We start from the raw sequence: 23,119 nt of genomic DNA on the forward strand, positions 1-23,119 counted from the left end.
TAAGCTATAGGTTAATAATAACCCCGACGTTACTAGATTAAAGCTAGCATGTGACATGCAAGGGGAGTGTTGCGGGCATATTAAATGTATGGCGGAAGATGTACTTTATTTAGCTCTTAGTAAAACGCTCAAATTTTCACCTTTTATAGTTTTTTTTTTTGACATTTTCATATTTTAAAAAAAATTAGTAATGAAAGTGGAAATTTTTATCTGAAATTGATTCATGCGTCTTACAATAATCATAGTGATATTCGTGTCCGCCCTTAGTACCAGAACAATCATTTAACTAGTGACCAGGAATATTTTAAAATTGATCATGAAGTACTAGTACCAATATGTGCTAATGGTTTATTTAGAATGCAAGATGGTCATAATGATTGAGTCCCTCTCCCCGCCCCCGTGAAGATTCTGAACATCCAGGCAGTGCTATGTTAATAGAGGATATCAAATATAACCCTTATCTGGGACAGAGTAATGGTGGACAGTTCTCACTAGACTGACCATACACTTAAGGCACTGTCACACCTAGCGTATAGCACTTACGTATGAAAAAAAGTGCCCATAAGCAGACCTTACGCCGTATACGTTTCGAGTACGCAGACACACGTGGTAGCACGTTCCAATATTCGGAGGGAGATAAAAAGTTTTGTGCATGTTCAAAAACAACTCCATATGCTGCTTTTGTCTTCATTCTAATTCGCAGGAAACAGTGATTCATACGCTCAAAAGTTGTGCGTATAATCGACGTCACTCACGCTACTCATGCGTAGCTACCCCTTTAAGTTAGGTGTGACTGGGCCTTCAGTGCACTGTTACTGATGAAGTCCCAAGTGTTAGGACGAAGGAGTTCACAGGTACGCTTTCAGTTAGTTTGGAAATGGAGCAGTTGAATTTAAATTTTCCTCAACATAAACATCATCTCTATATGCCGAGACAGATCAACTTCCGACAGACTGATGGGTATACTGTTTTCCATTTTTTCTTTATTTTCTTTACAGCTACGGTAGACCTATTCCCACACTTTATACGCCAAAATGGACGCTGCGTCTTTTAACGAGGAATTCATATGGAAGGGCAAGGCCGTTGTCGTAATATTCCCCACGTCTTTCCTATTCTTTACGGCACTTAATCGGCTGGTCAGTCATTACACACCTGAGAAATGCGCCGGATACCCAGATCGCTGGACAGCTTACGTTATATCCTGGCTACATGCTATTCTGTTTGGCACTCTGGCCTTGATACTGTGAGTGACATGTGGTCAAATTTTAATATACCAGTTCTTTTCTTACTCTGTTTTTGTTCGGATAGAATCCTTATTAGTTGTTCCTCATACTATTTATCTATCTATTTATTTGTTCAATCTTTTGTATTTTTATATACCAGTATCTACTTATCTGTACTGTGGTTTTTCACCTCTTTATGTAGTAATTGTAAGGTCTTTGGTAGGAACCGATGTATAACAATAGTGCTGTAACTCCTTGATCAGACTAAGCACAAAACTAGCTCATAGGCATGTAAATGAGCGGTCACTTGGTCCTGTGGATAGTTGAATCGACAAAAACAATTAACTTGACCAGGGAATTATATCGGATATAATTCCCTGACTTGACCAAAGTACTATATAATGCCTTGTTTGGTTTATACATTTGGCTTTCTTATATCAAGGAGTTGTAACTCCTTGGTCTGATATGCGTCTTGGTCATCCATGCAAAACAATAATGACAATACAGGCGAAACTGAACCATAAATTACGTTTGGCATGCATGGCTGTACGATGATAGTTTACTACCCATTTATGTCTCTTTTTAGTCGGCACCCTTGCGGAAGCAGGCAGTGGCCGTGTGAAATCGTTCGGATTCACGTTTTCCGTAGCCTCTACGGTTTTGTTAACCCGAAACTTTTTACTTTTGATAAAAAAAATAAAAAAAAATAACCTAGCCTGTGGGTCTTTAGCAATGTCGTAGATGATATTGCACGGTTTTCGTACGGGCACGGGTATTGCTCGGTGGACTTGCGGCTACCGTGATGATGCGTAAAACTGTTAATTGTATTTTACCTCCCCCTCCTTGGCTTTGGAGACCTAACAATAGTGAAGACGGCATGAAAAATACGCAGTGTAATTCACTTGTATGAAATTGAAGTTGTGAGTCTACTTAGGGACCACTCGCACTAACTGTGGATCGATCTATCTCCGAAGGGATTCTCGCTAAATTGCAATCAGGTTAAGCGGCTTAGATGTCTGTCACATCTACTGAAGCAACCAGGGGTTAATTGACTATCTTTTAGCAGCTTCAGTAGGTGTGCCAGACATCTAAATCGCTTAAACTGAAAGCGATTTAGCGAAAAACAGCTCGGAGATGGATCGATCTTGTTAGGTATGGGAACCCAGTCTTATTCTGACCATAAGAGGGCAAAAATATAAGGGGGCTACACTGACAACGTATCGTACGCACTTAAAAAAAAACATGGAGGGCGAACGAAAACTTCACTGAGACAGGTCTCCGTATTATCTCTTTCCATCGACGAACCAAAATAAGATATGGTTTGCATCCGTACTGAATGTTAACATACTCGCTGTAGCCCGTAAACACTACTTGAAAACATTGTAAAGAAAAGTCGCACGGAAATCGTATTCAATTTCATCGGACGGCGCCTGCGGCAAATGTAATTATGCGAGGTTTCAGTTCGGAGAAGTTTTGTTCATCCATTATTGATCATTATTGGTGGAAGACTCTCGCGAGGTTTAAGCCGATTTGCACTTTTTAGCACTGAGGTGTCTTTAGTAGCCGTCGCTGGTTATCCAGTATGCCAGTAAGGTAAGATAGGGCGTGTCCTTGGTGTCATGTGACTAAATATTGAGCAAATATGGCCCGCTTACCTCACATAAAATAATTTGTTATTAAATTTAATTTGTTTTAAGGGTCTTGACAGGCCGCGAGTGGTTTGAGAGCTCTCCCTGGGCGTTCTATTTACACTGTATGTCAGTAGGTGAGTGATATTCACGTGTAGGCCTATAGGTTGATCTTGAAAATACTTTTAAGTTCTAAGGCATGTTATGTTATTGTGACTACACGGGTATCTGATGTGCATTTATATTAGTATAGTATATAGGCTACCAGTAATTGTTAGTTATATTCATGACTGGTAAACGAGCAAAGGTGAACATTCAAAGATATCGTTGTTTTCAGGATATTTTGCCTACGATTCTGTTGCTCTGGCAATAAGTAAGGAACAAATAGGGAGTTTCGATGTTTACGCGCATCATGTCTTGGTAAGCTCTCTTTCCTTCTCTCTCTCTCTCTCTCTCTCTCTCTCTCAAATTCATCATCTAATTAGACACTCGACTACGTATTTATGTAATGAAAGTATTATCCAGTATGGAAAAAAGACAGAAAGAGAAAAGGGAATCAGTAGTTTCGTAAGTGGTCTGAAAGGTTTACTTCTATAGGTTTTTTCAGTATCTGAGGGCCTATACATGACGGGGAGTGGGGCGTGTGATGCTTAACAATTCTCATGGACAGCGGGAAAACAGTTGCTCCAAAATATCACTATGGGTTCTTTTAACAAAGTTAATCAAATGATAAAGAATTCCTTTATAAAGATATATTGTTTGAGATGTAAAGCAATATTTTCTTTTATTCTAGTGTATCTTCTTCGGCACGGCTGTGCAGTTCCCCCCATGTGATCGAGCCACCTTCTACGCTCTTTGGAATTAGCTGTGTGAGATAAGCAATGTCTTTCTGCACGGAAGAAAACTTATAGCGATGTTGGGGCGAAGAGAATCGACGTTGTACAAGAGGCTTAATATGTTATATTTCGGTAGGTATATTTCGATATTTTTAAGATGATTTTAAGATGGTTAAGATGACTTGTGCAAGAAATTACGGTATAGTATCAGATATAATAGTCAAAAGTCAGGATAGGTATCGCAAGATGCTATTTTGACATCACGCCCCTTTAATTCGAGCGGTGTACTTAACTGGGTCCCTTTAAAGGAGTAGCTGCACTCAGCATGCTCAATTTATTAAATTGCAATACCAGGAAGCTGATGTGTGCAGAACTTGATTGTAATGTTGTGGCAACTTTTGGTCATATTCCATTCAAAATTTAAATTATCCCTAATACTTAATTATTTCCATTTCCAGTTACGTCCTTCATCTTCCGCTTCCCCCCTCAACTCCTCGTCTTTGTGATGATGAACGTTGACACGTGGTACACTGGCCAACTGCCGATGATTTGTTACGTCAGCGCCATCCCGCAGCAAACAATCGTGCTTCTGATTGGAGTAAATATCGCATATGAAATATTGAAAAGGACAAGACGTGACCTCAAGAAAGTGACTTCTGATTGACGAGTGAATGGGAACAAGATACCCTGAGTGTCAAGGCACAGTAAAAGCTAGCTTGTTAAATATTAAAATATACCTTGTGATGGGGTCGCTTTTTCGATATGGGTTATAGGCCTATATGAAATCAAGATCGAGCTGGCAATACGGAAATCTAGAACCTAGGGTAGAACAAGATGACTCGTGCCCTAAAAAGATAACATGATATAAAACCACATGATAAGGATAACTGATAAATGTGTCATCAAATCAACACAGCGCTACTTTGATTGAAAAGACATTTATACATATTTATTTTTCTGATTCGTTTTACAAATTTATGCGGTAGACTTGCTTGTACCATTATTTCAAAATTTTCTTTTCAGTGTTTTTGTGTAACGACTAGACAGGAACAAATCCATGCGGGTGACTGATGAAAAACAACACGTAATTGTGATTTGGTTACCTACACGGCTGCTTTGATTTTCAACTGTTTAGAAATTTCTAAAAATCCATAGAGATTCTTTAAGATTCTTTAATTCACAGCAGTTTTGCTAGCATCCACAACTTTTGTGTACTGAATGTAAAACTGTCTAATGACAAGACATGTGGGTGACAAAAGAAAACCGAGACGGCATTGTAAGTCTATATGCATCGAGTTGCATTTATGAAATCTAATGGTTACATAACGTTATGCACTGGTTTATAGACATGGCACTGTTGGATTGCTTGAATAATTTTCATAACGGGCTCGTGCGCACGCGCGCGCTCACACACACACACACACACACACACACACACACACACAGAGAGAGAGAGGGAAAGAGAGAGAGAGAGATAACGAAAAATACTAGGACGGTGACAGATGAAGAGGGAGTGCTTTATTTATCCATGTTTCACACCAAATCTCATTCCTTCAAAATGAAATATGCATCTCTTAAATTGGACCAGTATAGCAATTCTATTAATTTACTTTTACCATCCGTGTTTTGTTTTTGAAAAATTATTCATCAGGCAAATCCCAAAATTGCCTGAAAAAATCTCATCTCCTAATTTTTTTTTTTTATTTCAAAGCGGTCCAAAAAGGCTGGAGGGATTTTTAGTGTCGTTGAAGTAAGCCACGCATGCTTCGACGTATTCCGCTTTTTCTATGACTCCATTGTGGTTTGCATCAAGAAATTTGAATGACTTGCTAACAGCCTTATCATCTTGAACGTTGAACACTTTGAGTAAGGCTTTGTGCTCTTCGGGAGTAAGCACATCATTTGTATCAGTATCGGTATCGGCTGCTTCGAAGCATCCTCTTGCCCACAGCCTCAAATCCCCAGCCAAGTGCTCGTGAGTTGCCACGCGTGTGGCAAGATCATCGAGATCTGAGAGGTCAAACGTCGATATGTACCCATTTTCAGGAAGTGCCGCAAAGTCTGTCCACGCTTCCGCCAACGTGTCCTTCAACGCTTTCCCTTGCTCTCTCCCCAGATATTTATCGGCTCTTTCACTTGCCAAATCAACGTATTCCCTTCGGGTTATGATTCCATCGGAGTCAACATCAAGGACTTTCAAAAATCAGGCTCATCCTGTAATGATATTTGTTACATCGGATCATTATCAGAAAAATGCACTGCTCATATAATCAGGTTTGTTCCCCGAGACAATTTAGAGTGTTAAGGAGGAGGTTGAAGCCTTCAAAAGACAAAAAGATCCCTAACAGACCCCACTCCCCGTGTCTAAGGCCCTGTTCCGACCATTGAGCTGTCAAACACATTTCTACAAATTTTGGATGCTTCAAACTCCGAAAAATTCTATCAGATAGATGTGCAAGTTATTCGTAAGAAAAAAGTACCACATTAAAATCTTCTTTAACCTTTTCTTTGCCAGTTGCAGGTATGTCAACCAAATGGCTTCTTCCATCAGGTAAACCCTGAAATGTAGGTTGACACGTTGGGTAGTTGGACCATACAAAATTGATAAACTGGTGACTCTTTGTATACAGCATAGATAGATGGAATGCACTTATGTTTTCAAATATGTTTCAGGTGCATGTTTAACACGTGTATAGCAGGTAAATCTCGAGATTGGTCAGTATTATTTGGTTTCAGTTTAAATTTAGGGAGATTTCAAATCAACGTCACAGTGGGCAGCATTTAAAGACAACAGCAAGGTTTTTCCAAGGTCAAGTTGTAATTTCTTCCTCACTTAATAAACCAATACCTAGTACATTTTTTACATTTGAAAAAAAAATGAAAAAATACTACTGTATGTGCACAAGAAATTTTGACCCCCCCCCCCAAAAAAAAAAAAAAAAAAAAAAAAGAATAAATAAATAAATAAATAAAATAAAACACGGTCAATCGTGCTCTTTAATCAGTTTATCAGGTCTGTGTGGCCTAAAAATGTATATATACATTCTGTTCACTGACAGTCTGTGAAACAGCCCTGTATCTCTACGTGGTATATTTTAGACCCTGTAAAATGGAAAACCTATACATATGCGTATTCTATACAGAGGGACAATCATGACGACTTTGCTTAGTATTCATACATTCAGCATGTCATATATAGTATCTTAAGAAGTCCATTATTAAAGATCAAAAGCAAAATAGGAATTGTATATATACATTCTGTTCACTGACAGTCTGTGAAACAACCCTGCATCTCTACGTGGTATATTTTAGACCCTGTAAAATGGAAAACCTATACATATGCGTATTCTATACAGAGGGACAATCATGACGACTTTGCTTAGTATTCATACATTCAGCATGTCATATATAGTATCTTAAGAAGTCCATTATTAAAGATCAAAAGCAAAATAGGAATTAAAGCACTTACCAGCGGGCTTCTACTTCGTTTTAATGTTAGCTCTCTTCTATTTGAATCATCTGGTAGACCTAAAACAATTCTAATAAAAACCACCGGTGTAAACACAAACACAAACTGTTGCAAATACATTATCAGCTGACTGAAAAAGAAAGAAATTCGGCGGTTTGTGTGTCACTAAATGATGATCATCCCAAGACCAGCCGTTTTATGGCAATTGGGGACTCCAGCTACTATCCAATCACGTTCGAGAACGTAATCAGCGGTGGGTGGAGTTTATCAGACACTTGCGATGAAAGTGAGCCCGTATGCTCTTTTTAAACAAGCGTGTTCACATACATACACACAAAGAGAGAGAGAGAGGGAGAGAGAGAGCATTTAAACATTATGGAATATGGGAAAGTGTTTTAGTTTTTTAAATTTTATTTTGACCCCGCAACCCAACATAAACAAAGAAATGCAATGGGTATTGGTCTGATAAATGGAGGAATTTCACAATGGAGAATAAAACTTATGCTCGTTATCTAATTAAAAAAAATTTGTCTGGCCTTATTTACGGCTGCTTTGCATGACTTTCCACGAAAGTGCTCTTACATTTAATATAAATACAAACAAAAAGCAGGAGTTTCGTATTTCTTTCTTTACAGTATTTCTGTGTAACGACTAGACATGTACATGCAGACATGAGTTGTTTGAAAAAAAAAAAAAAAAGGGTTGTAGTCTCGGCTGCTTTTCTTTTGTCTTTCTCTTTTCACAGCAGTTTTGCAAACTTTCACGACTTTTGTACACCAAATGAAATTTTGTGTATCGACAAGACATGCGGGTGGCAGATAAAAATCAGCACGTAAGTGTGATTTTTAAACCTATGTCCCGTATTTATGCTTATATATTTATCAGTCTCTTCAATATCGTTATATGGTGCATTATACTTTCAATTATTTATTTATCAAAACACAAAGTAACAATATAAAGTACAACACATAATTGCAATACAAGACCCTTATTAAAGGTTTTTATAGAAGTGCCATTGTTGATTGTTATGAATCTTTTTATAATACGTTTATCGACAGGGCGACAATGATCTTTCAATTTTGCTTTTCAACTGCAAAGTAAATTCTGCACGGGGAATAGAGGCTGACTCTCAATCTCTTGCCACAATTAGGCAAAGGGAGGCAAGGCAACGAGTTCTGAGAGTTTCAACGCCATGACTGTCAATGCTATAAGAGATTCTCTTGCAAAAGTTCTCTCTCATTGGCTAAAAATTCACGAATCAAAGCCTCGATATTTTCTTCACTGCGAGCCACTTGTTTCTCCATGGTCAACCGAAAATCTTCCTTCACTCCTTTGTTGACACCCCTTGTAACCGTTCGTTGTCTGGAAAAGAAAACTGAATAAATTAAGACAGTTGAGAGGGATTCGATAAAGTTCATGCTGATTATGTAAATAAAACGAAACATTATTTTCGGCATCTCTTGCCACATTAGTACGGATATAATAAATGCAACTTTGCTTGATAATGTCATTTAGGCCCTACCAGTGATATGTAGTTAGCACCGGTCGAGCAGTAATCAATTAGAACATCACTCTTAATTATCTACTACCCCCGGTCCCACTCTTGAACATTAATGAGCTGAATCACCCTAGATATTGTTTCACTTCATATAAAAAACTCGCGAAACACCAACACGCAGCCAACGCACGTGAATGTCTAAACCACAAGCGGGGAAATCTCTCTAGCAAAACTGGGATGAGTCAGAAGGCCGTGATGTTTTTTCTCTTTGCTAATTGCATAACAAGTAACGCTGGAAATTCCGGCTGTATCGAAACAGCTCTTCCCAGCTCCTGAACCTACAAAAACTACATACTGGAAATCCCAAGCTTAGAAACTGAGTCAGTGGCGTATGCACTGTAAATAGAAAGTAGACTTCAAGCCAGGCCATAAATAGCCAGCGTATATAAAGGCAAGTCACGCTGGGAACTCTCAAAGAATCAGACAGGCTGCAGGTCACATACACAGGTATCAGAGGTATTGGGATAGAAACCGCATTGACCGGCCAGTACAATTTCTCTGAAGGTTAGTGAGGCATAGAGAGCAACCGTTTCTAAGTTAAAGGACAAAGGAGTTAAAAAAAAGACCGGCACCTTATTATGAGTTCATATAACATCATTGGCTTTACGGTATTAATACTGAAAGAGTGTTATTTTTGAAAGATCTAAAGGACTAAAGAACTCAATAGCGTTAAATTGACACGATTCTATGAAAACTGCTCTTGTCAAAAACATCAAGGAACAGGGGCAGAAGGGGCGAGGGGCAAAACATTCCTCCTCAGAGGTCGCAGACAATAACTACCAAGCGCAGTAAGTATGCCATCATTTTCCCCATAGACACAGATGTGATCGCTGTGCTGTGCGAAACATCACGTGAAGGTCGTTCACGTTTAGAATGCCAGCACTGCTGCACTGTACAGACCTTCTCACATCAAGCGGTAGTCTTCAAAGACACAGACTGCACTAGTGTATTTTGAGAAAACCTACCATGTAACTACATTTTTTTACGTTTTCCTCACCCTGACTTACTGTGGAGCTACATAGGAGGTGGGTGCCCCGTTTAGGTGACTCTCTAGAAGCTGCCAACCACTCAGAGTGTACCAGTGTAGATTGTGCAGTTTCAGTATACCACTAGATGTGAAAATGACCTTAAATGTATTCCAGCGTTTCTCCTGACCAAGATCCTACACTAACAATAGGCTATGAATATCTCGGTGTTGCTTCCCTAGCCCCTCTCTTTCTGTTTCGCTGTGAGCAGTTACTGCATTAAATTGTAGACCAAATCTTTCTTACCTCCTATCTACGGCTGTTTTTTTAACGACCTACTTTTATGGCAAAACAGACACATCTCATTAGTACGGCGAGTTAAGTTGCATTTCCAGCCCAACTGTGACGGCTCAATTTAAAACATGCTGCATAGGCCTCATTCAGAAAAGGGGACTAACTAGTCCGAGGGTCAAATATGGCCGACCCACTTGAATACTTCCCCACGGGGTATCTATTCAGTGTCTATAAGCGAATTAGACGGCAAGCTTTGTAGCCATATTTGACCCTCGGACTAGTTAGTCCCCTATTCTGAATGGGACCATAGGAGACAAACTACTCCGAGAGGCAAATATGGACGACCCACTTGCATTCATCCCCATGGGATATCTATTCAGTGTTTATTAGCGGATCAGACGGAAAGCTTTGTCGTGGGTCGCAATATTTGACCCTCAGACTACTTATATAGTCTCCTATTCTGAATGGGGCCATACAGTCCTTATAAACGGATTAGGCTTTTATTAACAATGCCCGCAGATCTTTTAGCACTAACGCACATATTAACCATATAACCCACAAATTAACCAGCACTACCAGACGGATGAATGTTAGTGCTAGTTATTGCTTTGTTGGTGCTAAATAATTTTACGGTGTGTTGTTTGGCAATGTGTACTGTCAGTAAATGAAATGTGGCTTCCAGGGGTGGGTGGGTGGGTGGGGGGTCATTACATATTCTGCACTTCTTGACCATGCAGATTGCTAGGCATGCTAAGCATACAGTAATCACAGAGCGCATTCAGAACAGCAGATTAACAGATCTGCGGATCAAATATGGCCCACCCACTCGAATGCTTGTTGCGTACTCCCACAGGGAATCTAGTCAGTATCTAATCAGGAATTAGGCAGCAAGCCTTTTAGTGGGTCGCCTTATTTGATCCGCAGATCTGTTAGTCTGCTGTTCTAAATGAGCTCACAGTCTGCTGGAATAGATCAAAACCGCTATATTCTAAGCCCAACATAAGTGCCATAAATTTTGCCTCTTCTTACCACACATTTTGTAATGTCATATTTCAGTCCACTGTTAGCAAAGTAACAATGTAGAAAAAATCCTGCGTTTCAGAACATGGATGCGACTCCTACGGTGAAAACTTGTGATTTCCTAAAGTCAACAACCATTCTGGAACAACAGACAGAAATCGATCGGCTGCTGACAGAGTTAAATGATTTGGAAACCACTGGGACACGAATGTCACAATCCAAGTACGTCAATGAAGACTGGAAAAGAAACAAGCGATGCCAAGCAAAGAAAAGCCTTGCCCTAGCCCATACACTTATTGCCTATCAGCGTGATCCAATTTCTGAGGGTCTTCTCTATTACGACAACAGCCGTAAAGCATACCAAGACTTGCAAGACGTGACCAATGAGGGGAAAGTTGCATTAATAATGGGACAAATATTGTATAAGCACGAGAGATGGTGGCCAGCCAAAGTGTACTTCTTAAGCAGCATCCGTCTTCTCATGTCCAAAATAGAGTCTGGGGATTATTCTGAGAAAGAGAAGCAAATTTTTGTATGTGCACTCAAAGGTCTTGCCAAAACTTTGTTCTCTATTGGTCTCGCATTCAAGTTCACCAATGCCGTGCGGCTGATGGAGTTGTACTCGAAGCATGAAGTGGACGATCCCGAAGTACTGCTATGTCTCAGCCTTGCCCACGCAGTGAATGCTATGCTCAAATCTGATCACAGACGCCAAAGTCAGGTGAAGGACAACATAGAACAGTTCCAAATATGTATGGAACAAGCTTGCGAAATTGGAGACATGGATTACGAGCTTGCCATAGCTCTGATAATCAAAGAAAGATTTTGCCATGGCAATATGTACGAGGAAGCCATGGCACACATAGACCATTGCTTTATCCATGCCACAGAACATGGTCATGACATACAGGCGGAACTCATCTGTGCCATGACAAGCATATTCCGGACTGTCTTAGCCCATGACAAGTTTGAACAGACCAACGCACTGGCCATGGACTACATTCAACAATCCTCCCGTTCAAACAAGCGCTGCCAAATTAAAGTTTTCCTTGGCAGACATATTGTGTCTATAAAACACTTTCGCACCCATCCACAAGAAACCAACATTGTAACATCAGACGACATAGAAAACAATAAAATGGCAGAGGTGGCCCTCGGTATGGCAAGAGAGATTGTCGATCCAATACTCACTTGTACACTTCTGAAAAACCTGGGAATGGCTTACATTAGAGTGGCGCACTTGACCACAGAACCAACAAAGATACCGGAAAGATCTCACCTAATCGAGAAAGCAGGGCAATATCTCTGTGAAGCGGAGGGCTACGCAAAGATGTACAGGCAAAAACCTCTTATGGCGCAGATTGAGACACTATTGCTGTTTTATAATATACTGAAGACAAATCAATTTGATAAGCTACCTGACAATGTGGTTGAGACAATAACAAAACAGGTTGAGGAGTATGATACTTATACATCAGAGTTCAAATCAGTGCCTTTTAGGTACAATCCTCATGGCATTCTTGCTAGGGTCTACACACTAGCAAAAAAGTGCCCTGAGAAGGTCATTCCACACATCAAACGTCACTTAGAAACCAGTAATTTGGTCATGACTGGAGACGACAGCTTGAATAGGTCCATTTTAAAAGCTAACAAAATCACCTTCCAACTATTCAACATCTTGCACGCGTCACACATACCAGATGAAGACAGAGTAAGTCAAGGCCTGGAACTCCTGGAAGCGGGGCGTGCCCAAGCATTCTTGAAGCTACTGCATCAAAGACACCATGACTTCAACCAAACCCTTTCTGACCCTGGAAAGATGTCATATGAAGAGATCGCTTACAGCCTTCGGACAAGGGGAATTCCCACCTTGATCTACATGTATCAGCCATATGACAAACACTCTTCCTGTGTAACCTACAATGGCAAATACATTGGCTTAACTTCACTTCAACTTCCTGATGGTGGCTACTCAGTGCTCCAGAGAGCTATAGTAACAGTCAGAAATGCAGTGGTACGAAACCATAAAACAGCAGAAGGACGGGCAGTTGAATTGAAGTCTCTGCAAGAAATGTCCCCCTTAATGCCCAATGATGTGATTGAAAAAACTGATGAGACAGCTTTTGCCAGTGACGAGACCAGTCCATTCTTCACAGGAGCAGGTTTAGAAGATGCCTCTGTTTTAAAAACTGAAGAAGAGACGTCCATCTCCATGGAATGGCCTGACACGCGCTGTAAAATACCAGATTTCGAAGAAGATGATTATAGCAACAACAACACATATTCAGCTCTTCATTGCCTCTACTCCTCTTTGATCAAACCAATGGTAGACCGCATAGAATGCCAAGTCACCAACGAGCTCCTTGTCATCCCCATGGATGAGTTGTTTCTTGTCCCTTTCACAGCCCTCCAGGATGAAGACGGCAAATACTTAGGCAATAAGTACCAAGTAAGACTTACGCCTAGCATTCAAGCTCTTGATCTTGTATCAGCCAAAGCCAATCAAGACTCTGGACACAACCCAACTTGCCTATTAGTAGGCAACCCTGATGTTGGAGAAATTGCTGGGAAGGTCATCCCATCTCTCCCCTTTGCTGAGAAAGAAGTCAAGTTGATTGCATCCTGGTTGAACACTGAGCCCCTCGTTGGGAAACAAGCTACCAAACCTGCTGTGCTTTCCAAAATGGTCGGTGCCACTCTGATTCACATTGCCACACATGGTTCCAGCAAAGATGGCTCTTTGATTTTTGCTCCTGATTTGTCTCACAGTCCTAACAAGTTCACATCCTCACACATGGTCCAAGACCCTAAAGAAGATGCATTGCCATCACCAAATATGGCTTCAAGCTTCAGTGGGGCCTTGACACAAAGTCGCTCACCAAAAGTGGAAGACTGCATTGTCACCATTGAAGATGTGATGTCCCTAAAGCTTGAAGCAAAGTTGGTGGTTCTTAGTGCCTGTAACACTGGACGTGGTGACATCTCCGCTGATGGTGTGTTTGGAATATCCAGGGCCTTCATGGCTGCTGGTGAGTAATAACATGTAATATGTATACACACACACTCACACATACAGAATACCTAGTAAAGTGGTTCTATGTATTTCCCAACATCTACCATCTCTCTCTCTCTCTCTCTCTCTCTCTCTCTCTTCAGACCATATTTGACTTCACAACTCATCATTAACATGTCATTTTCCAGGTGCCCTCTCTGTCCTTGTTACCCTGTGGGCAATCCCTGATGAAGCAACCAAAATCTTTATGGAACATTTCTACTCCCACCTCAAGGCTGGCGACACTGTCAGCAGAGCCCTGCAGTTAACAAGGATTGCCATGCAGCAAAATGACAGATTCAGCCACCCTATGAACTGGGGGTCATTTCAACTCATTGGAGACAACCCTCGGCTTTTCCCAAAGGGAATACAAACTTAAGAACAATCATCCCCTTTACACTGTGGACAATGCACTCTTTTCTTTAGGAACTAGATTAATAGTCAAACACACTGAACACATTTCTTGGCAATTTTCCTAAAGGAGTAAAGAATTGGAAACATTCTACATTAATAAGAATTTATCACTCTTCAGAGGGTAGTCAAATTTTCATTACTATTATTATTTTCGTTCTATTTATAGTTGTTTGAAAATTGCAGGTATACCGATGAGCTTTGTTTAGTTAATATGCATGCATGTGTGTGCATGCATGTGTGTGAGTGTGTGTGCATGGAGCGTGCCCTCCTAATTGTGTTATTACTAAATTGTGTATTTTTGTTTATTTCATAATGACACTGGGCAATCAGTTTGGTGCTTGTAAGCAGGCTGTAAAGTTAAATTTGTTACACTGTTAAAATTACAGGTTCAATAATGATTATTATGAATATTTGGGTTTTTCTTGTACATGGTATATGTCCTATGGATTTTGTTGTTATCTTATTTGTTTAATATTTATCTCTCATTCTGTACTCACTGTGCAATCAGCTTGGTACTTGTAGGCAAGATATCCAGATTCAGCTTTCCTCCATCGTGTGACTTAATATAGGCAAACTCCTCCAGGATGTCTATATCTGATTCAGCGAGTTAGGGATTTGTGCCTTGGATAGCGAGAAAATTAAACCTAAAACTGGATCTTGTGTGGAAACTGGGAGCACTACTGTGGCCTGATGATAACTTACTTCCACAACTGTGAGACCTGGGAGACCTGTATTTGCCACATGACACTTGTAACAACTGCAAATCAGTTCACCTGAAGTTCCAAGGCCTTGTGATAAAGTCATTGTGATCTGCATTTCAATAAAATATCCAGTTTTAGATTTAATTTTCTCATTATGTTAGAATAATATAACTGGATGAATCTTGTGAAAGATCAGAGTTCCCATGTCCTTTAAGCTTTATATGGTTTTCCCAGATTAAGCCAAGAACATGACTTGTATGAATACAAATCTTTTTGCTCTTTTCACTTCTTTGATCATGAAAGTATGATGTTTTTGGAATGTCTAGTTTCATTTCAGTTCATATCAAAACAAGAATGAATTATAGCTCAATATACTTTGCATTATCTCTTCTGAAAGGATACTTATTATGTAGTTGAAGAATAAATTGTATGTAAAGCACCCTTGAGCCTTGATCTTTTCTACAGCTTGCAAGAGGAGAGCCTCATGTTTTGGCCAATCATATTGTAGGAGAACAAGCATGTGACCCAAGGCCATGTCATCATTGGATGATGGTGAAAAGGCCTTTTCCTGAAATAAAATATATTTGTGTAGTTTATTATAAACGAGAGATAGTAAGCACATTTCAAAGCATCATTTTTAAGTAGAATTTTTTAGAAGATGCATTCAATGCAAAGAGCCATTATAATACTAGGGATAAAATTTATAACATTATTTCAACAACAGCAATTCTTTTTAATCAAATTCACCAATAATAATAATAATAATAATAATAATAATAATAATAATAATAATTCTGAATTACGGATGTGCAGTGTATTGCATGGGTGAAGAAAAAAAAAGTGAAATACAGACCTTGCAACATGCCAATAACATGTGAAGACAATATGGCATAATTTCTGATGATGTACAACGAAGCAAATTCATGTGGCGCCCCCTACCAGAGTGTACTATTTCTTGGAGCTGTGAAGGGGTGCTAACATCTGAGAAAGCCATATCACCAAGAATACCCAAAACTACATCACAACACTTCTGAAATATGGAACAACTTTTTCATCATTTCAAAGCCAATTTTTTTTAATATGGAAAGATCATCGATCTCAGCATTGAAATATTTATTCTAAAATTTAACATTTCAACTGAAAAAAAATTGTCAACTTACTGCTAAATTTCCCTGGCAAAAGTAACAGCTCGCTAACTGAAGATTTGTGCGGAGCTTGAAAACAGAAAAAACAAATTGAGTCACATATTATGGAATTAACTGGGTGTCAGGAACCAATAAATACATGCAGATATACTGGGCATCTATTGTGGTCAGCCGAGAAAGAAGTAAATTTAGTAAAGTTGAAATTAAATTAAACTAAACTGGACAATATAGGATACGGGTAATTAAAGCTGTTCTTACGATAAAACTTCTCAAGCCTGAGAATAACTCTATCTCTTTACAACAGTAGGATCTCAAACCATGTAACCTACACCAGTACAGAAATATTTATGTTCCTGACTTTACAGAAAGTAAAATATCATCACTGCCATTTTTAGATGCTGTAGATGAAAATAATAATTGTGTTATATGTTTTTATCTACAAGAAAAATCTGCAAAAAATACAGTTGAAAGTTGTCATAAAAAGATTTAAAAACAATTGAATGGATACACTGAAATGACGTATCAATTAGTACATTTATCATGACTATATTAGCTAAGTACAGATATTACAATCTATTCTACCTTAGAGTCCTGTTTCTGAACCAACAACAAGTTGACGGCTTCTCTGTAACTGCCTTGGTACATCAACATATCCACCTCAAACATCTTCAACCACGCCCACGTCTCTGCTTTTAAATGACTGTGCAGCTTCTTAAAGTCTGGAAATGTAAATACAAGGCTATAAAATATGCTCTAATACATTAATATATGTCGTTTTCATTTCAATTTACCTGCATTAAGTACCTTCAAGTATGCATGGAAATAATCATTTCAATTGGTATGTTTTAGAATTTTTTATTTTCATCTCTTAATAGAGTCTTTTCCACGAAATCGTGAGCATGCGCAGTTCGCGCCATTTTGTGCGGGACTGTTTCTCAGGGGGAAAGAGTAGAAGGGGCCTACGGTACTTTTGTAGTATACCCCCCCCACCCCCACCCTGTAACTTTCTGTAACTTTCACTTTTCAAACAGTTTTTTACATTTTATTGTTTATCTATATCAAAGCTGTTGAAATAAAATGCTTTAGTAATTACCTGTGGACTTTTTATTAGTGTTAATCACGTTTAATCCAGCCCATTGAAATACAAAGTTAGAATCTTCAATTTACACCCGCAGTCAATAATTTGCAGCATTTTCGTTGGCTAACTCTAAGCTAATTTTATGTGAACAAGTAGCTCATAATAATTTCACAGAGGAAATCTAAGTATACAATGTATCAATCCTATGTTCACATAAAATAAGGTAGAGTTAGCCAACGAAAACGCAGCAAGCTGCGGTTACATTGTAAATTTTCACAATGTATTTCAATGGGGTGGATTAAACGTGATTAAAACTAATAAAAAGACCACAGGTAATTACAAAAACATTTTATTTCAACAGCTTTGACATAGGTGCAAAAGACACTGTAAAAAAAATGTTTGAAAAATGAAGGATTCAGAAAGTTACAGGGTGGGGGGGGGGGGGGGGGGGGAATACTACAAAAGTACCGAATGTCCTATCTTTGCTGTCGATTAGGTACGTTTTTAGTTCTTTCATTGAAAAGTCATCAGGTACTTCTGCTAATTTTCTATTCCAACTGCTCCCATGAATGTGTTTTCGAAAAAAATCAGGTGTTAACATGTTACGAAACTTTGAAAATTCAGATTGAAATGAGCACTCCTCGATATGGCGTCCGTCGTGTACACTCCACACTTTCCCCCTGAAACTTCAAATCCCGCAAAATCTCGCGTTCCCACGGATAATTTAGCGGAAGTCACGTGACCGTGGAAAAGCCTCTATTGCAAACAGCTTTGAGATTGATTTGGCCTAGGTAATAATGTATTAACTTATCATTATCCCCATCATCATCATAATTACTTTTATTATTATTATTATTATTATTAAAGATGCTTGTTGTACAAAAAACAAACTTATCTTTAAATGTCACTAATTATACTTATAATGAGCATCTTTAATAATAATAATAATAATAATAATAATAATAATGAACATGTGATGGATCTTAGTTGAAGAAATGGACAAGGACAAACATTTCAAACAACAAATATCAATATTTCCCCACAACTGTAGATTAATTGAATTACTGATCAAAGTTTTCAAAAATAGAGATCCAGGTTACACACCCTTCTCTAGGCTGTCCACATGCAGCAGCTCCCAACACTTGAATGCTGTCAACATATTCTGCATCAACACATTGGAGTCAGGAATATTGGAATTACTGTGGATCTGGGGTATGGTGCTTTCAACTTTCAGCTTTTTATGCTTGGGCCTAAAACAGTAACACAAATATATATATAACCATCATGATAATAGTGAATACATAAATGCATCAAATTGGCTAAATCTTATACAGATTTAGACCATAGACTGTCTCTTTGATATAACAACCCAGCTCCCAGCTATGGGCAAACTTCTTGACAATGCTTTAAAGTACTTGGCTGCCCAGAATGTGGCACAGTAACTATAATTTCAACTACTGCCATGAAGTCACATACTTGATGCTGTTCAGTTGTCCGTCTAAAATAAAATTCATCATATTTAATAATTATATACATACAGGGTGCATAATCAAAAGCTAAATGCAGCTCCAACACTTCACAGAGGGGAAAATTCATACATAAAGCCTCCTCAATGCACTCCTACTCCATAGCTTTCTGACTTAATTTCACAAGTCTTGGTGAAATCGCAAAATTATATACACTTACCCATGCACCCTTCCTTCATCTCCATCAGCCTTAAATCCTTCCATTAATGCAATGGACTCCAGGTGATTACTGCTACCTGAAATATAACACACTGACGTATTTCAAAACTTTTTATCTTGTTAAATTTTTAATAAAAAACTTCCAGACATTTTGTCTAGAGTTTCAAGTCTCTAATCTTGGGTTTTCAAAACTGCACAAAAAGACTGATGTGTAAAAAAAAGAATGAGGCATTTAACTGTAAAGTTAAAACTGCAGCAAAATAAATATGATTTGTTTAATCAAGTGAACATAATATACCTGGCTTTTTGGACTCCCTATACCCCAAATCCTGGGGAAACCCCTGATTTCTAGGTACCAAATGTATGCAAGCATACTATACCTGTAAACAGCCCAGAATCCATCCTAGTCTGGTAGTCATGTATACACTGTAGTAGTAATATTAGAGTACAGTACAACAGCTGTCTGTGCAGGCCACTGTGATCTGACTGCTGACACTTGTTATGAAGGAGGAGAATTTCTTGCCACTGGGCTTCTCGACTGAAAATAAAATTAGGAAATGATCAGATATGATCTTTTCAGTTTTAAATAACAGAGGCATTAAGTAGAATACAGAAAAGCTGGTGATTTCAAGAATATGTTGAAAACACGGAAGGTGTGTCATTCAGTTCAGCTGATTGCACTCAGCGACAGTCTCTGCTGAGTTGGATTAATCTTTGTAGACAGATGGTGCCTATGGGGATGGGGTCTAAGATGGTCACAATATTTATGACCCAAGCCACTGCAGGGTCTGGGACAGGTGTGGGGGGGGGGGCAGGGGGGGGCAGGGGGGGGGCAGGGGAGGCAGAAGCGAGTGTGACAGTCTCTGGGAGGTTCCTTACCTGGTCTTCATAAAGAAATCCCCAATCTCCCACCCCAGCTGTTGCCCTGTTGCCGTGACGATGTCAAACAAAGTCTGCCAGGGACGTGGAATGTGACTGTCCTTCTCAGCAAGTCCTTGGATGGCTTGGAGACGCTTGCCAGAGAAGGACATTGTTAGTTTCTTTGTTGGAGACATCATATCTGAAAAGGCAAAAGAAAAAACAATATTTAACTTAATATTTTATAACATCCATAAAAGTTACTTATTAATTCAAAATTAATTCTTATTCATAACTGATCATAAATTTGTCTAACTTAGTGCTAATGATTAATTTTTTAATCTCTTTATCAATCAAAAGAATATACTACACAGCTTAAAGGGAAAAATTCAAAAACAAAAAAGACAAGTAACATTTATGCAGATTTACCTACAAATAAAACTTTAAAATCCCCTGACCATAAATCATATATTAAATTAACTTGCTGGTTCAATTAAAAACTATACACAGCTATGCCAAGTAGAGTTTTGCCTGAAAAGTACCACCCAGCACCAAAAGATGGCAGCAGTGTTGACCTCAATATCCTACCTGGAGAAGATAACCCAGCATCCAGAGGAGGGGGCTGCGTTATATAGGAGATGTAAAACTCGATGCTTTTCTGCAGCCACTTGTAGAGCTGTTTGTGTGCCAGGCTGGCCTCCTTGCAGTTCAGCATGATGGGAAGCAGGTCATGAACTGAAGAGGAAAATGGGTGGAAAATATCAGAAATAAAATGTTTTAAATAAACAGGGTTGGTTGAGCATTTAGCAAATTAGGTTGTACTTTGGGGCTTAAAATGTGTTTTTGGTGAGTTTTTGTGCCTACTTTGACTTCACACAGGATGAGATCATGTCATATTAAGCTCAAAGTGTGGAGTTTCTTTCCAATTTAAAACAAAATTTATATTCCTAAGGGGTTGATTTGTAAAGCAAAAAAGAAAGTCTCAAAAATCTCACAGAGAAGCAAGGAGACTACCAGTACCATTTTAATGAAAGCATTTCAGTGTGGCCCAATGGAGTATTGAATCCAGAACCTACAGATCTGGACGCCATGAGTGCAATTCTATTGTTGACAGTTGTCATACAATTCTTACCCAAGTATTTCCTATAGCAGTTGAGTGCAGTGTGGAAGTGAGCATGTTTCTCTGCTGATAGAAGACTCTCAGCCAAGTTCACCTAGAGACAGACATTAATGAATATGTAAACCTATATCTAAATATGTATGCACAGCTAGCCTTCTGGCAGCTTTTTTCTTCCTTCATGTGAAATCATGAATTCCTGTGCTACTTTTTTTCATAATATAAATTGACCATAAAATTTATGACAATGTAGCCTGGATTTCTGAGGAGAAATATTATGACAAAAATCTATCCTATCTATCCTGTCATCAGATTGCCAGTTTTAAAAACAAAGCAAATGAGGAAAAAATCAATTCAGGTTTTTCATTCTCTCATGTGTAAAAGGTGATTAGAAAAAGCAAATTTTCTCAAAAGAGACAAAATTTTTTTAACTAGATTCCATTTGTTCCGATTTCTCACCCCTGTGTCCGGAACAAGATCTGGAAATCTTCTCAATATCAATAATGTGGCTTTACACTGGTGGAGGACATCTTGTTTCTGACTGATCACAGACAGTAGCATCTGGCGCTGGGTCTCAGCAGGCAGCGCACTGAATATATCTGCGATAGTGGTGTCAGTATACAATAAATAACACACACACACACACACACACACACACACACACACACACACACACACGTGCACAAATAAACATGATCTTGCACATCGTCTGGCCATTTATAGGTGATGACAAATATAGCTGAACAATAAATCTTAAAGACATTCTGAAGCTATCTCTTTAATTTCTTTTTTTTTTTCAAAAGGCAAAGAAATACTACTGTTTCAAGGTTAAATTGTATGCACACTTATAATTATAACTACAGATGAACAGAACTAAAACATTATATATACAGAGCTTTCATTCATCAGCTACAGTAAAATTAATAAATCAGTCTCAAAATGAAACAGAAACCTTTATACAGTGCTGTCTTGGGATCAGCGCCCTCTGCCTGTAAAGCATCAGAGACAGCCTGGAGTTCCTGGTTCAGGCGAGGCTCTTCTTTGAAACTACTCAACCTGGACAAAAAGGAATGGCTTTTCTTGACATTGGAAATTATTATTTCAATTCAGTATGAATTTTAAATGATAAATACACAACCCTGACTGTTTCCTATTTGTGTAAATTACAGTGTAAGAATCTTATTTTATTTATGGAAACTTACATGTACATGTATCTGAGCCATGGCAGTCATCAGAACAAAGACACTTCATGAGCAACAAAAGAGAAACATATTTGCTACAGAAATTTTTTTAAAAAAGAAAATCTCAGAAAGGTAAATCTAAGAAGAGTTTCTGGAAAATCTAAAATGTGTGATTCCTATTGAAATACAAACCACATACATTTCCTGTAAGTCTTTTGCAGCAAGTTTGATATTCCTGGCATTCTTTTCTACTTCATAGGCTTCAAACTGAAAACAGGGAGTATGTACAAGCATTTTAAGAGCCAAATACCAGTAGGTGCAAAAGGATGTCATAACACTGTGAATTTTTGTGCAGAATCATTATCAGAACAGCGGTTGTGTACAGGTATTCTGGGCAATAAATAAATAATAAACAGTTAGATAAAATTATATTCACACGGTTGCAGCTAAGATATTTTATTTTTTATCAAATGTGTCACTTTAATGGGACGTAACCCGGTCCCATGATTTAAAGGTAAATGTAAAGATTCGAGTTTATTTTTAGACTGGGTTGCTTTATTTGCCATTCCAAATGTGATCCAATTCCTTGGAAAAGCAGAGTAAGTAAGGCTCGTACTGTGTTACTGAGACCGACTAGAGTTTTGCATCTTAACGATGCTGAATTCTATGCCGATATCTGGCTTATAGACATTTCTCTGTACCTTTATATCAAAATTTTGTGGGAACAAAGTACGGGCTGTGATGAGCCATGCTTTTGCAGCGCACCCATCTGTTTTCAAGCAGCTTTTTGCACGATGAATTAACCAACTTTCTGGTCGTAAGGAAGTCACGTCCTCTTCCATGGAGGCTGCCATTACTGTAAATAACCTGCGTAGATCTATATGCGCAGATGTTA

General features: G+C 38.7%; 3 protein-coding genes across 4 annotated transcripts; 2 read left to right on the top strand and 1 right to left on the bottom strand.

Annotated features, from left to right (window-relative positions):
- The first annotated feature begins 171 nt into the window (after positions 1 to 171).
- Positions 172 to 6,605, top strand: LOC106171818 (TLC domain-containing protein 1). Of its 2 annotated transcripts, XM_013552290.2 has the most exons (6): positions 172 to 854; positions 999 to 1,243; positions 2,921 to 2,988; positions 3,189 to 3,271; positions 3,645 to 3,819; positions 4,146 to 6,605. In XM_013552290.2, exons 2-5 carry the CDS (start codon positions 1,035 to 1,037, stop codon positions 3,714 to 3,716), a joined length of 432 nt encoding a protein of 143 aa, XP_013407744.2. In that variant the 5' UTR covers positions 172 to 854; positions 999 to 1,034; the 3' UTR covers positions 3,717 to 3,819; positions 4,146 to 6,605. The 2 variants fall into 2 exon arrangements, with proteins under 2 accessions (XP_013407744.2, XP_086852636.1); XM_086996510.1 differs by lacking the exon at positions 172 to 854 and having other exon boundaries at positions 864 to 1,243.
- A 944-nt stretch (positions 6,606 to 7,549) lies between these two features.
- LOC106152909 (integrator complex subunit 10) lies at positions 7,550 to 23,091 on the bottom strand. The gene is made up of 16 exons (XM_086996507.1): positions 22,926 to 23,091; positions 22,424 to 22,491; positions 21,996 to 22,099; positions 21,503 to 21,642; positions 21,059 to 21,140; positions 20,515 to 20,661; positions 19,948 to 20,128; positions 19,449 to 19,606; positions 19,070 to 19,145; positions 18,488 to 18,633; positions 16,888 to 17,024; positions 16,321 to 16,374; positions 16,014 to 16,190; positions 15,563 to 15,728; positions 14,957 to 15,053; positions 7,550 to 8,518 (listed from the first exon to the last, which is right to left on the bottom strand). The coding sequence occupies exons 1-16, from the start codon at positions 23,076 to 23,078 to the stop codon at positions 8,362 to 8,364; spliced, it is 2,043 nt and encodes a 680-aa protein (XP_086852633.1). The 5' UTR covers positions 23,079 to 23,091; the 3' UTR covers positions 7,550 to 8,361.
- On the top strand, positions 8,518 to 15,600 carry LOC106171821 (uncharacterized). The gene is made up of 3 exons (XM_013552294.2): positions 8,518 to 9,218; positions 11,076 to 14,022; positions 14,195 to 15,600. Exons 2-3 carry the CDS (start codon positions 11,079 to 11,081, stop codon positions 14,422 to 14,424), a joined length of 3,174 nt encoding a protein of 1,057 aa, XP_013407748.2. The 5' UTR covers positions 8,518 to 9,218; positions 11,076 to 11,078; the 3' UTR covers positions 14,425 to 15,600.
- Positions 23,092 to 23,119: the final 28 nt, after the last annotated feature.

Source organism: Lingula anatina, chromosome 10, assembly GCF_051362555.1.
Source record: "Lingula anatina isolate TDL-2025a chromosome 10, LinAna3.0, whole genome shotgun sequence".
Taxonomy (NCBI): Eukaryota; Metazoa; Brachiopoda; class Lingulata; order Lingulida; family Lingulidae; genus Lingula; species Lingula anatina.